The sequence below is a fragment of the Erythrolamprus reginae genome, chromosome 7 (assembly GCF_031021105.1).
Source record: "Erythrolamprus reginae isolate rEryReg1 chromosome 7, rEryReg1.hap1, whole genome shotgun sequence".
In the NCBI taxonomy this organism is placed as follows: domain Eukaryota; kingdom Metazoa; phylum Chordata; class Lepidosauria; order Squamata; family Dipsadidae; genus Erythrolamprus; species Erythrolamprus reginae.
In genome coordinates this window covers 41,626,272-41,640,939 of record NC_091956.1, presented here as the reverse complement: position 1 = coordinate 41,640,939, position 14,668 = coordinate 41,626,272, and the positions used below count along the sequence as shown (strand labels likewise).

At 41.0% G+C, this 14,668-nt stretch overlaps 1 protein-coding gene across 4 annotated transcripts in view; it reads right to left on the bottom strand.

Moving 5' to 3' along the window:
• The window catches only part of LOC139170338 (tripartite motif-containing protein 59-like), a 170,566-nt gene that overhangs the window by 97,742 nt on the left and 58,156 nt on the right, over positions 1–14,668 (bottom strand). For all 4 annotated transcript variants that reach the window (XM_070757394.1, XM_070757397.1, XM_070757395.1 and 1 more), the window contains exon 4: positions 657–679. In XM_070757394.1, the coding sequence (XP_070613495.1) occupies positions 657–679 (23 nt within the window). The remainder of the gene's footprint in view (positions 1–656; positions 680–14,668) is intronic.

Below are 14,668 nucleotides of genomic sequence, written 5' to 3'. Positions count from 1 at the left end.
CAGGACTTGCGTAGCACAAAATTGGAAGAAAGAAGACACACCAACGGAGAGAGACATGATTAGGAAAATTCTTGACTGTGCAAAATTTGATAAACACAAAAACTCAAAAACAATAATCAATCATGTCATAACGACACATGGGAAGATTTTTACATCTGGGTTGACAAAAGGAAAAAGAATAGCTGTAAATAATTTAAATACTAAATGGTTAGAAACAAGTAAAATTAAGCCTATAAGTAATTAAGATAGTAATTACTGTTTCAATGTCAATGATATACTGACAAGACACGCTATTGCTTTAGAGCGTGGAAACACGAAAGGAAACAGGTTCAAATGGCTCTTTGAGTGTTTACGATTGCAAACTCCTGATTTAAGACAAATGGTTACACTTTTACTTGCCTCAAAACAGTAAGAAGTTGTTTCACTTAATATAGTCAGAAATGTTTACACAAATCAGCACATAAAAATCTGATAAGGAAAACCAAATAGTAAAGTATCTGGTGATTTTTTTAAAATATCACAAAACCATTTTCTTCTATTGAAAATAATTACAATTAGCTTTATGCATAAAGTACCTTTCATACCCAAAAATATTTTCAGATTTTACAATTTTACAACCTAATGTACATAATGCTAAATCAACTTTGACTTCTTACCTTTGGTTCAAATTGCACGCAACCTGTGAATTAAGAAAAATGAAAATTAAGTTGTTTCAATTATTATACATTACAACCAGGGGTGGGCTACTGCCCAGACCGGGAAGGGGGGGGACGCAGTGGGGTAGCAAAAATGGAGCTCCACTCCCCAGCACTCAATTTGCATTGAAAGATGTTGAAAGAAAATGCAGAGCATCCTGCTTAAGCCATGGCCACAGTGTGGTAGTAGAAATTTTGGTAGCCATTCACTGATTACAACTCACCATATTATCACAGTATTTTCAGAAATTAAATACCTCCCTTCCCCACTGCCCTGATATGCTTTCCTGCCTTCCACATGGCCTTCTGCTTGCCGGCTGACTGGCAGCTGACAGAGCCCAGGCAGAATTACACCCTGCAAGAGGCCTACATCCAGCACTCCTCTGCCGCCCCCATTTCCTCTTAGTGCCCCCCTAGGTCATTCCACCATCCCCCAAGGGGTGGTACTGCCTATTTTGGAAGCCACTGGTCTATACTAATTATTTCAATATGTAAAATCAAGAACAATTTTGAAAATCTGATATAGTGCATGAAATGAAGGCATTTTGAGAATCTATTCAATTAAATCCTCAAGTATTTTGTTTCTAATTCTACCATCCAAGAGTCTCTATACTGTCATGTAAGTTTGCATGTCTGAGTATTCAATTCTCAATCACTCCTCCAACTAACAGAAACTATGTTGCATCATGGAAAATTATTTTCATTCTGTCATTTTATGTTGCTTTTCAGTTTATCTCAGGTATTACTTTCCATTAAGATTTATTTATTTATTTATTTATTGCATTTACAGTAGTCCCTCGCTATACCGCGCTTCACCTACTGCGGCTTCACTTCATCGCAGGTTTCTGAGGAAGTCAATCGGCAGATTTAAACAGCCCGCCGAACTCGATCGGCAGGTTTTTTAAAAAATATATATATATCTAAAATTGTAAATACTGTATTTAAATACTGTATCTAAAATAAATACTGTGTGGGAAGGGTTTATAAACACTTAAAACAATGAAAACTTACCAAACAATTACAATATAAATACTTAAATAAGTACTATCAGTCGATAAATTCCCCATCGCGGATTTCACCTATCGCGGCCAGGTCTGGAACGTAACACCAGCGATAGGTGAGGGACTACTGTATATGCCGCTCATTCCGAAATGGACATTGAGCAGCTAACAACAGTTATATTTATTGTTTATAATATTCTATATATTGTTTTTTACACCGATTTTAATAAAATTACTGTTTAAATATCTTGAAAGGAAAGTTGTTGTTTCCAGATGAATAACCAATGTCAGTTTGTCTTGCAGTAGAAGTTATGTATGTATAGAACATATCCCCCATTTCTCTCAGAGTACATACCGTATTTTTCAGACCATAAGACACACTACCCACCCCCTAAAAAAGTGGGTGGAAATGTCAGTGCGTCTTATAGACCGAATACAGCCCTGTTTTTGGCCTCCACAACCTACTCCCACACGCCCCAGGCTGTTTTTTCGCAAAAATAGGACATGCAGAGGATTTGGAAGGCCTGCAGAGTGCTCCTGAGAACTGGGGAAGGCAAAAACGGGCTGCATGAGGGGTTCGGAAAGCCAAAAATGGACCCATTTTTGCCAAAAACAGAACTCACGAGTGTTTGGGAGGCCTGCAAAGTGCTCCTGCAGGCCATGGAGGACAAAAACTGAATGCATGGAGGCATCTTAAACCTTATTTATTTATTTATTCATTCATTTATTCATTCAATCACTCATCCATTCATTCATTCATTCATTCATTTGACTTCTATGCCGCCCAGGTCTCCATGGTCTTACTAAAGACCAGCAGGGTGGGAGCAGTACGGACATCAGGCAGTAGTTGGTTCCATAGGGCCGGGGGAGCCAAACAAAAGGCCCTCCCCCACGGTCCCGCCAACCTGCATTACATAGTCAACGGGACCTGGAGAAAGCCAACTCTGTGGCACCTTATCGGCCATGGGGATTTGTGTGGAAGAAGGCGGTCCCATAGGTATTCTGGTCCGATGCTATGTGGGGCCTTATTGGTCATTACCAACACTTTGAATTGTGTCCAGAAATTAATCAGTAGCCAGTGCTGTGTATCTAGGAAGTGGAGTGTATCTAGGAAGGGCCATAATTGTGTATCTAGGAAGGCCATGATTGCTCGCACAGCTGCATTCTGCATGATCTCAAGTTTCCAAACATTCCTCAGAGATAGCCCCATGTAGAGACCGTTGCAGTAGTCGAACCTCGAGGTGATGAGGGCATGAGTGACCGTGAGCAGAGACTCCCTGCCCAAATAGGGCTGCAACTGGTGCACCAGGCAAACCTGGGCAAACACCCTCCTCGCCACAGCTGAGAGATGGTGTTCCAATGTTAGCTGTGGATCAAGGAGGACACCCAAGTTGCGAACTCTCTCCGAGGGGGTCAATAATTCCCCTCCCAGAGTAATGGACGGGCAGGTGGAATTGTCTTTGGGAGGCAAAACCCATAGCCACTGCGTCTTATCAGGGTTGAGTCTGAGTCTGTTGACACCCATCCAGGCCCCAACAGCCTCCCGGCACTGGCACATTACTTCCACTGCTTCGCCGACTGGACATGGGGTGGAGATGTACAGCTGAGTGTCATCTGCATACTGATGACAATTCACCCCATGCTATTGGATGATCTCACCCAGTAGTTTCATGTAGATGTTAAATAGCAGGGGGAGGGGACCGAACCCTGAGGCACTCCACAAGGGAGAAGCTTCAAGGTCGACCTCTGACACACACACACACTAACACCGACTGCGATCGGCCAGAGAGATAGGAGGAAAAGCACTGAAGAACAATGCCCCCAACTCCCAACCCCTCCAGCCGTCACAGTATACCATAGTTGATGGTATCGAGAGCCGCTGGGAGGTCAAGAAGCACCAGAACAGAGGATAAACCTCTGTCCCGGGCCCGCCAGAGATCAGCCATCAGCGCGAGAAAAGCAATTTCCATACTGTAGTTGGGCCTGAATCCTGACTGCTGATGGCCTAGATAATCAGCTTCTTCCAAGGACTGCTGGAGCTGGATCACCACCACCTTCTCAACAACCTTCCCCATAAAGGGAAGGTAGGAGACTGGACGGTAATTATTAATTACAGCTGGGTCCAGGAAAGGCTTCTTGAGAAGGGGGGGGCCCACAAGTGCCTCCTTGTAGGGAGCCGGGAAGCACCCCCCCCCCAAAGAAGCGTTGACAATCTCCTGGACCCAGCTCCACGTCACCGCCCTGCTGACCGAAGCCAACTAGGAGGGACACGGATCCAGTAAACAAGTGGTGGAACTCACAGCTCCAGTAGCCTTGTCCACTTCATCAGGTGTCGCCAGGTCAAACTCCTCCCAGACAGGCGGACAAGGACAGACCGCAGTCACCTCGACTGACTCGTTGTCAGCCGATTCTGCAGTCCAATTGGAATCAAGGTCTGTCCGAATCTGAACGATTTTATCAGCAAAAAACACATCAAAGTCCTCGGCACTGCCCTGCAAGGGCTCTGCAACTCTCCCCTGATTTAGAAGAGAGCGGGTCACCCTAAACAGGGCAGCCAGGCAGGATTCCGCTGATGCAATCAAGGTGGCATGATACGCGTTTCTTGCCACCTTGAGCACCACTTTGTAAGTCTTAATATGAGCTCTTACAAGTGTTCGATCAGACGCAGATTTGATTTTCCTCCACCGCTTCTCTAGACGTCTATTCTGGCATTTCAACACCCGGAGTTCCTCGGTGAACCAAGGAGCACTCCAGGGTTTAGTGCCACAGAGAGATCTTAATGGCGCAATCTAGTCAAGAGCCTCCGTCGCAGCCTGATTACACATGCGTCATAGACAGCTCTAGATGCACCTATGGGAGCTTCGATATGAGAAATTGAAAAAAAAATGGGAAAACTCCCCTAAAACATCATTAATCTCTCTTGAAGATAAGCAGTGTTGCATAGCAATTATAGAAGTTCAAAGAGAATCTAAGATTTGTGCCTCTAAAGGAAGACAGACTGTCTTTCGCTATCATAAAGTGAATACAATAAATCTTAAAGAGAAAATGGCTGAAAGGGCAGATACTAGCCTCGGAAATAATGAAATGAAATTAGATAAATTACTTCAGATTGTGGGTTGCTTTGAACAAAGATTCCAACGAGTGGAGAGGGCACTTGAAAATCTTTCCCAAGATATTAAAATACAGTGATCCCCCGAGTTTCGCGATCTCAAGCTTTGCGAAATGCTATATCGCGATTTTTCCACTCGATGACGTCACTCCCTTCCTTTCTCATCTTTCTTTCTCTCTCTCTTTCTCTATCTTGCTTCTTCCTCTCTCACACGCTCTTCCTCCCTCTCTCATCTCTTTCTTTCCTTCTCTCTCTTTCTCTATCTCTCCCCCTCTTGCTCTCGAGCGGCGGGCGGCACCCAGGGAAGGTTCCTTCGGCCGCCCACCAGTTGATCTGCTCGGCAGCGCAGTAGCAGCGAGGAGCCGAAGATGGGGTTTCCCCTTTGCGTGGGCAACGGGGAAACCCCATCTTCGGGGAAACCCCATCCTCGCTGCTACTGCGCTGCCGAGCAGATCAGCTGGTGGGCGGCCGAAGGAACCTTCCCTGGGTCTTCAACTCCCAGAGCGGCGGACAAGCGGCGGCCGGACAAGCGGCGGCCGGACAAGAAAAGCGGCGGGCGGACAAGCGGAAAAGCGGCGGAAAAGCGGCAGCCGGACAAGCGGAAAAGCGGCGGACAAGCGGCGGACAAGCGGCGGACAAGCGGACAAGCGGCGGACAAGCGGCGGACAAGCGGAGGACAAGCGGCGGACAAGCGGGCAGGCAAGCGGCTCCTCAGCTGCTGGGTCTTCCCAGGTGCGGAAGTAAAAACACCATCTGCGCATGCGCGGCCATGGAAAAAGGGGCGCGCATGCGCAATGGTGTTTTTACTTCCGCACCACTATATCCCGAAAAATCGATTATCGCGAGGTGTCTTGGAACGGAACCCTCGCGATAATCGGGGGATCACTGTAGTTAGAAAAGGAGCAGATGAGTCAGCTGAAAAAATTCAGAAATTAGAGCAACAAGTTAAAACCCAAGCTGAGGATTGCAAACAATATAATTATAGGCTTATCAATCTGGAGGATGGTCAAAAGAGAAGAAATTTACATCTGCATGGTTCTAGAACAGATTTTGCTCCAGGCTTGAAATTAGCTGAAGCACTTTTTGGTTGGATGAAAGCATACGACGTTCAAATTCTTTTTGATGACATAGAACGCGTTCATTGGGGTGTTCCACGTAGAAACCGGGAGAGGCAAAGAGACACTGTTATGGCTTTGGCCAGTGAGAAGAAAGCTGAAATGATCTACAAATATTTGAAAAGTTGTGCTGGCCTTAATCAAGATGGAAACGAGATAAGTGTCCTCAGAGATCTCTCCTGGGAAACTTTGAAAGCAAGAGCTGCTTTACGCCCAATCTCAAGCTGTTTATATCAAAGTGGAGTAAAGTTTACCTGGACTTTCCCCACTGCTATTTTGGTGTTCCAGGAAAATAAGATGTTCATAGTACGATCATTGGAGGAGGGGAAAGTTCTATTGAACCCACTTGGAATTGAGTTTGGAGAAAGTGGAGCAGATGGAGAGCCACAAGGAGCAAAAGGAGGAGAAAGTGGAGTAGTGGGAGAGCCACAAGGAACAGAAGGAGGAGAAGATTACTCCAGTGGTCGTGGTACCCCAGATAAGGAGGAAAAGCAAAGAGAGGAGCAGTTGAGGGAGTTGATGGGGCAGGTGGAGGTCATTAGAAGGGAGCAGAAGAGAAAACCAAGAGCCCAGCACAAGAGGAAAGCTTAGAAGTGAAGAGTTGAAACTGACTCTGCTGCCCCCTTTTGGAAATGTTTCCGGAAACTATTGTTAATTTTTATTCTCTTTGAGGGGGGATGGGAAAAAAGTAAAAGAAGGTATGATTCAGTGGTTAATTAAAGGAGGGTGAGAGGGGGTTTCTTTTTCCAAATATATTAAAAAGTGGTTACAAGTGGAGCTCAGCAATGTGGGAACACAATCAGCAGAGGTGCCTCATGATTGGACAAGGGTTTTTCTTGTCCTCGCCCCTTCTTGGTAGGGGAGCATAGGGGGAGGCACTTGGGGGGTGATTTTGGGTGAGGAAGGGGAAAATAAGTAAACTAAGAGCAAAACAAGAAGGGAAAAGGGTTATTTTTGTATATTATGAGTGAGTGTACTATAATGGTTTTAAATGTGAATGGTTTGAGATATAGGTTATTGACCTATAAAGCCCTTCATGGCATCGGACCAGAATATCTCCGGGACTGCCTTCTGCCGCACGAATCCCAGCGACCAGTTAGGTCCCACAGAGTTGGCCTTCTTCGGGTCCCATCGACTAAACAATGCCGTTTGGCGGGACCTAAGGGAAGAGCCTTCTCTGTGACGGCCCCAACTCTCTGGAACCAACTCCCCCCAGAGATCAGAGTTGCCCCCATCCTCCTTGCTTTTCGTAAGCTCCTTAAAACCCACCTCTGTCGTCAGGCATGGGGGAACTGAGATATTTCCTCCCCCTAGGCTTATAAAATTTATGCATAGTATGTCTGTGTGTATGATTGGTTTTTTAAATAAGGGTTTTTTTTAAAATTAACTTAAATTAGATTTGTTCATATTGTTTTATTATTGTTGTTAGCAGCCCCGAGTCTACGGAGAGGGGCGGCATACAAATCTAATAAATAAATAAATAAATAAATATTGAGGATGGCTAAGCAAAATAAGGTGGATATTATGATTGTGATAGAAACACATAAAAGATGGGGAGGAAGAGATAAATTGGTTAATGACAGAAATTGGAAATGGGTATATGAATCTCGAGGAATGCAAAATAGTAGACGTACGGTGATACCTATTCATCAAAGGGTTATATTTGAGGAGGTTGGAGTTCAGAAAGATAGAGAAGGGAGGTGGTTGTTGGTTAAAGCGAAAATAAATCAAAAGAAATTGACATTGGCGGCAATTTATGCCCCGAATGCGAAAACAAAACAACTTATAATAAATACAAAGAGGAAGTTGGATAACTTTATGGAGGGCACAACGTTTTTGGCAGGAGATTTCAATATGCAATTAACAAATAGGATCGGGAATAGCAGGATGTTACATTTAAATAGACTTAATATGGTGGATCTCCATGCAGATATACCAAATAGAGATACTTATTATTCATCAAGATATCATACATTTAGTTGCATTGACTATATATTAACAAATAGGGTGGGCAATATACAAGTTTAAAAAGTAGATATAAAAAGTATTTGGTTGTCAGATCATGCCCCACTATTGGCAGAATTGGAAAGAGGTCAGGAATATAATCAAATTTGGAGATACAGTGGTACCTCATGATACGAACCCCTCATCATACGAACTTTTCAAGATACGAACCCTGGGTTTGGAATTTTTTTGTCTCTTCTTACGAACTTTTTTCACCTTACGAACCTGCCGCTGGCCGCTGGGATGCCCCACCTCCAGATTTGAGTTCCTCCCGTTTTTCCCCACCCTGTCTTGCACCATTCTCCCCTCTGGATCTCCATGGGTTCCTCCCGTTCTTCCCCACCCTGTCCTGCCCCATTCTCCCCTCTAGATCTCCATGGGTTTCCCCCGTTTTTTCCCACCCTGTCCTGCCCCATTCTCCCCTCTGGATCTCCATGGATTCCTCCCGTTTTTTCCCACCCTGTCCTGCCCCATTCTCCCCTCTGGATCTCCATGGGTTTCTCCCGTTTTTCCCCACCCTGTCCTGCACCAGTCTCCCCTCTGGATCTCCATGGGTTTCCCCCGTTTTCCCCCACCCTGTCCTGCCCCATTCTCCCCTCTGGATCTCCATGGGTTTCCCCCGTTTTTTCCCACCCTGTCCTGCCCCATTCTCCCCTCTGGATCTCCATGGGTTTCCCCTGTTTTTTCCCACCCTGTCTTGCCCCATTCTCCCCTCTGGATCTCCATGGGTTTCCCGTTTTTTCCCACCCTGTCTTGCCCCATTCTCCCCTCTGGATCTCCATGGGTTTCCCCCGTTTTTTTCCCACCCTGTCCTGCCCCATTCTCCCCTCTGGATCTCCATGGGTTTCCCCGGTTTTTCCCCACCCTGTCCTGACCCATTCTCTCCTCTGGATCTCCATGGGTTTCCCCGGGTTTTCCCCACCCTGTCCTGCCCCATTCTCCCCTCTGGATCTCCATGGGTTTCCCCCGTTTTTCCCCACCCTGTCCTGCCCCATTCTCCCCTCTGGATCTCCATGAGTTCCTCCCATTTTTTCCCACCCTGTCCTGCCCCATTCTCCCCTCTTGGTCTCCATGGGTTTCCCCCGTTTTTCCACACCCTGTCCTGCCCCATTCTCCCCTCTGGATCTCCATGGGTTTCCCCCATTTTTCCCACCCTGTCCTGCCCCATTCACCCCTCTGGATCTCCATGGGTTCCTCCCGTTTTTCCCCACCCTGTCCTGACCCATTCTCTCCTCTGGATCTCCATGGGTTTCCCCGGTTTTTCCCCACCCTGTCTTGCACCATTCTCCCCTCTGGATCTCCATGGGTTTCCCCCGTTTTTCCCCACCCTGTCCTGCCTCTTTCTCCCCTCTGGATCTCCATGGGTTCCTCCCGTTTTTTCCCACCCTGTCCTGCCCCATTCTCCCCTCTGGATCTCCATGGGTTTCCCCCGTTTTTTCCCACCCTGTCCTGCCCCATTCTCCCCTCTGGATCTCCATGGATTCCTCCCATTTTTCCCCACCCTGTCCTGCCCCATTCTCCCCTCTGGATCTCCATGGGTTTCCCCCATTTTTCCCCACCCTGTCTTGCCCCATTCTCCCCTCTGGATCTCCATGGGTTTCCCCCATTTTTCCCCACCCTGTCCTGCACCATTCTCCCCTCTGGATCTCCATGGGTTCCTCCCGTTTTTTCCCACCCTGTCCTGCCCCATTCTCCCCTCTGGATCTCCATGGGTTTCCCCCGTTTTTCCCCACCCTGTCCTGCCCCATTCTCCCCTCTGGATCTCCATGGGTTTCTCCCGTTTTTTCCCACCCTGTCCTGCCCCATTCTCCCCTCTGGATCTCCATGGGTTTCCCCCGTTTTTTCCCACCCTGTCTTGCACCATTCTCCCCTCTGGATCTCCATGGGTTTCCCTCCCCCCACTCCGTTCGCTTCAGCTTCGTCTGCCGGCAGCTTTTTTTTTTTTTAAGCCTTAATGTTTTGGATTTTCCTAATCGGCTTGCACGCATTATTGGCTTTTCCATTGATTCCTATGGGAAACATTGTTTCATCTTACGAACCTTGTCCTGGAACCAATTAAGTTCGTAAGATGACGTATTGCTGTATAGTGCGGTCATAACTTCTAACGAACAAGATAAAGATAAACTGCAAACAGAGTTATGTGAATATTTTAGAATTAATGATGTAGGCGATATTCAACAATCGTTTGGGATGCATGTAAAGCTTATATGTTTTTTTTCCAATAAATTTTATTAATTTTCATAAAATAGACAAAATTGACAAACATACATTTAACATAGAAATGGGGTTGTATCTTCCCCGCTTATTCTAAAAGTAAAAATTTCAATACAGAAAAAAGAATACTTTAAAAAAGTACTTAAAGTCAATTTAATGAAAAGAAGAAATTTGTTTAACTTTTTATAATAGGTCTTCATGCATAAACTAATTCTAACATAATTCTAAAATCTTATCCCTACTAATTCTAATATAACACTTAAATCATATATCTACTAATACAATTCTCTTATTTGTTTATTTGTTTATTTGTTTATTTTAACTTTTTATTATTTCTTCTTATTTATCCATATATACACTTTGTTCCATATTTCATAAAATTCTGTTTCTTCTTGATCTTTTAACCGTCTTGTCATCATATCCATTTCAGTGCAATCTAATATTTTTTTAATGACTTCCTCTTCTTTGGGAATATTTTCCCCTTTCCAATTTTGCGCATATATCATCCTGGCCGCGGTCAAAATGTGAATAACTAAATACAAAATTTCTTTCTTATATTTCTGATTGGTTATTCCCAGTAAATAAAATTCCAGGGTTATTTCTATCTCCTGTTTTACTATTTCTTTTATTATTCTTTCTATCATTTTCCAGTAAAGCTTAACTTTACTACACATCCACCATTGATGGTAGTAGGACCCTATTTCCTTCTTACATTTCCAACATAATGGGGAAGACTTTGGGAACATTTTTGCTATCCTATTTGGTGGAAGGTGCCACCTATAAAACATTTTAATTTGATTTTCTTTTAGGGAAACAGATTTTGTCATTTTCCAATTTGAGATCCAGACTTTTTCCCATGTGTCTATATCTATTTCTTTACCAATATTTTTGCACCAACTTATCATATTATCCTTTAAGGTCAAATCTGTATTTTTGTGGGCAATCAGGTATTTGTATACTTTCCCTATTATTTTAGTCTGATTAGTAATTAATAAATTACCTAATAAATTTTTATTCTTATTAAAAATATATGTCATACTATCTCTCTGATGTCTAGACTGAATCTGTGCATATTGCCACCAATCAGTTGTGGCCCTTTCTTCTTGTAATTTAGTTCTAGATTTTAATTTCACTTGATCGTCCAATAAATCCTTGTATCTTATTATTTTCATTTCCCTTATTGAGTTTGGGTGTGTTATTGCTTCTAAGGGGGAGATCCACTCAGGAATGGTCAAAAATGGTTCTTTTTTATGTCTTTCCAGACTTCCAACAAATATTTTCTTATTGTGTGTCTTTTGAAATATGAATGATTTTTATCCTTATCATACCATAAAAAGGCATGCCAGCCAAGCATAAGATCATGTCCTTCTAATTTTAATGTTCTTTTATCTTCTAATACTATCCAGTCTCTAATCCATGTTAAGGCGGCTACCTGATAATATAATTTCCAATTAGGTAAGGGGAATCCTCCCCTTTCTTTAATATCTTCCAAAATATTTATCTTTATTCTTGCTTTTTTCCCTTGCCATAAACATTTTTTAACTGTCATTGTTAAGTTTTTGAAAAAAATCCCCCCCCCGGGTTTATTGGAATGACCTGAAACAAAAACAAAATTTTAGGTAAAATATTCATCTTGATTGTACCGATTCTTCCCAAAAAGGATATTTTTAGATTGTTCCAAATTTCCAAATATTTTTTAATTTCAGCTATTAATTTCATATAATTATCATTTTTTAATGATATTGTTTTTGATGTTATCCATATTCCCAAATATTTAACTTTCTTAACTATTTTCATGTCGGTAATGCATTCCAGTTTTCTTTCTTGAGTTTTACTCATATTTTTCTCTATGAATTGTGTTTTACTCTTATTTATTTTTAATCCTGCGACTTTTCCCTATTGTTCTATTGTCTGTATTAGTATTGGAACTGTTGTTATCGGATCTTCTATTGTAAAAGTCAAATCATCTGCAAATGCTTGGACTTTATATATTTCTTTTCCAACAGTCAAACCTTTTATTTTAGGATCTGCTCTTACTTTTATCAGTAAAGTTTCTAAAGATAAAATAAATAATAGGGGTGATATTGGACATCCTTGTTGAACTCCTTTACTTATTTCAAATGCTTCCAATTGTTCATTATTTAATATAATTTTTGTTGTTTGTTTTGAATAAATAGCATCTATTAGATTTACAAATTTGGTACCAAATCTCATTTTGTTTAATTGCATTTTTATAAAAGTCCAATTGACATTATCAAAGGCTTTTTTACCATCTAAGAACATTAGTGATACTGTTTTTTTCAGGATGTTGTTTGTAATATTCTAATGTATTAATAATCACTCTAAGATTATTTTTAATCTGTCTACCTGGTAAAAAACCATTTTGATCTTGATGAAATTTTCATTTAAAATCCTTTTTAATCTATCAGCATATATTGTAGTAAATATTTTATAATCAACATTTAATAACGATATGGGTCTGTAGTTTTTAATGTTTTCTTTTGCTGTTCCTGATTTATGAATTTAAGTTATTAAGGATTCAGACCATAATTTTGGAATTTTACCATCCAGTCTTCTTTCATTAAAAATTTCCAACATATTGTTTGTTATTACTTCACTATCTATTTTATACCATTCTGCCGGTATGGCATCAGGTCCAGTAGCTTTATTATTTTTTTGCTTTTTAATAGTTGTAAAAAGCTCCTCGATTGTTATTGGTCTATCTATACTTTCCTGTTGATCTTCCGTTAATTGCGGTAACTTTGTATATTCTAGATAATTAAAAACTTCATCTTCACTGATATCTTCTTTTTTATATATCTCTTTAAAAAAAATTGTACTATTTTTGCTTTTTCATCTATATTATATTTTATTATTCCATCTTCATCCTCTAACTTTTTGATTATTTTTGACTGTCTATGTTTCCTTAATTGATACGCAAGCCATCTTCCTGACTTATTGACATGTTCAAAATACTGTTGTTTAGCTCTTTTTATCTTTTCTGCTATTTGATTTTGCTCTATGAGTTTAATTCTATGTTTAATTACTTCTATCTTTCCCTTTAGCTCCCTGTTCTTAGCATTTTGTTGCGATAAAGATTCTACTTGTTTTAATTCATTTATTAATAGTTCATATTGTATTTTTTTTTCTTTATTTACCTTTGCAGTATAGGAAATCGTTAATCCTCTTATGTATGCCTTGGCAGTACCCCATAAGTTTTATGGGGTAGTATCTAAATTTTTATTTATTTCAAAAAAAATCTTTAATTCTTTCTCTATCCATTCCTTATATATTTTTTCTTTTAAAATATTTCAATTCATCTGCCAATTTGAGTATTTCTTATTATTTTTCATATAGACTACTACCAGGTTATGATCTGCCCATGTATTGACATCTATTTCATTTGTTCTGCAGTTATTTTTGAAGCCCACACCATATCTATTCTTGTCCAAATTTTGTGGGGGTTTGAACAGAAAGTATATTGTCTTGTTTGGGGAAGTCTTTCCCTCCAAATATCATTTAATAATAATTCTGTTTTCATCTTTTGAAAAGTGGTAGGTAATATATTTTTCTTTTTTTTACTATTCCCCCCCCCCCCCCCGAGTGGTCTAATTGTCTATTTGAAATTGCATTAAAATCACCAATTATAAGCATATTTTCAATGTTTAGTTCAATTATTTTCTGGTGTAATTGTTTATAAAATATCATTTGATTTTCATTTGAGGCATAAATAGAAACAATGACAAGAGGTTTTGGCTCTGTATTAACCTGCACAATCAATATTCTGCCTTCGTTGTCTGCATATAATTGTTTGGAATTTGTGGAGTTCTCAACATACATCGCAATCCCTCTTTTTCTTTGATCTGCCAATGCAGCATACATATTTCCAATTTTTGAATTTAATAATAATTTTCAGTTTGTCTTTTTTATATGAACTTCTTGTAATATTACAATTTGAGCTTTTTGGTTTTTAATTTTTGTAAATATTTGTTTTCTTTTTCTCGGTTCGTTTAAACCATTTACATTTACTGAAAAGATTTTCAGATCTTTTGACATAGTCATTTGTAGTATTTTTTGGTATCTTTAGTTTCGCGCTGAGGTTGTTTTCTTCTTGCACCTAGGTCCTCCTCTCCTCCCTGTGCGGCGCCCCCCGTGTCCTCCTCCTTTCTTTCTGGCAGTTCTTTCGTTGATTGCTCCAGTTGGCGTATTCCACTAGTTTCATAAAAGTCTCTTGCTTCTTCCAAATTTCCTATTTTATATCTTTTTGTTTGCCAATAAAGTGATAGTCCTTCTGGAATGAGCCAACGGAAAGTTATGTTTTCTTTGATCAGAATTTTAGTCAGGAAATGGTAGTCTCTTCTACTTTCTCTTACACTTCTTGGAACTGGTTTCAGTATTGTGATTTCTTTTCCCTTATCTTGTAATTTTTCATTTCTTGTCCATTTCAAAATATCGTCTCTTATGGTTCTTCTTACAAATTTGATGTGAACTTCTCTTGGAAGGTTGTGCCGACGTATGTAGCTAGTTTGT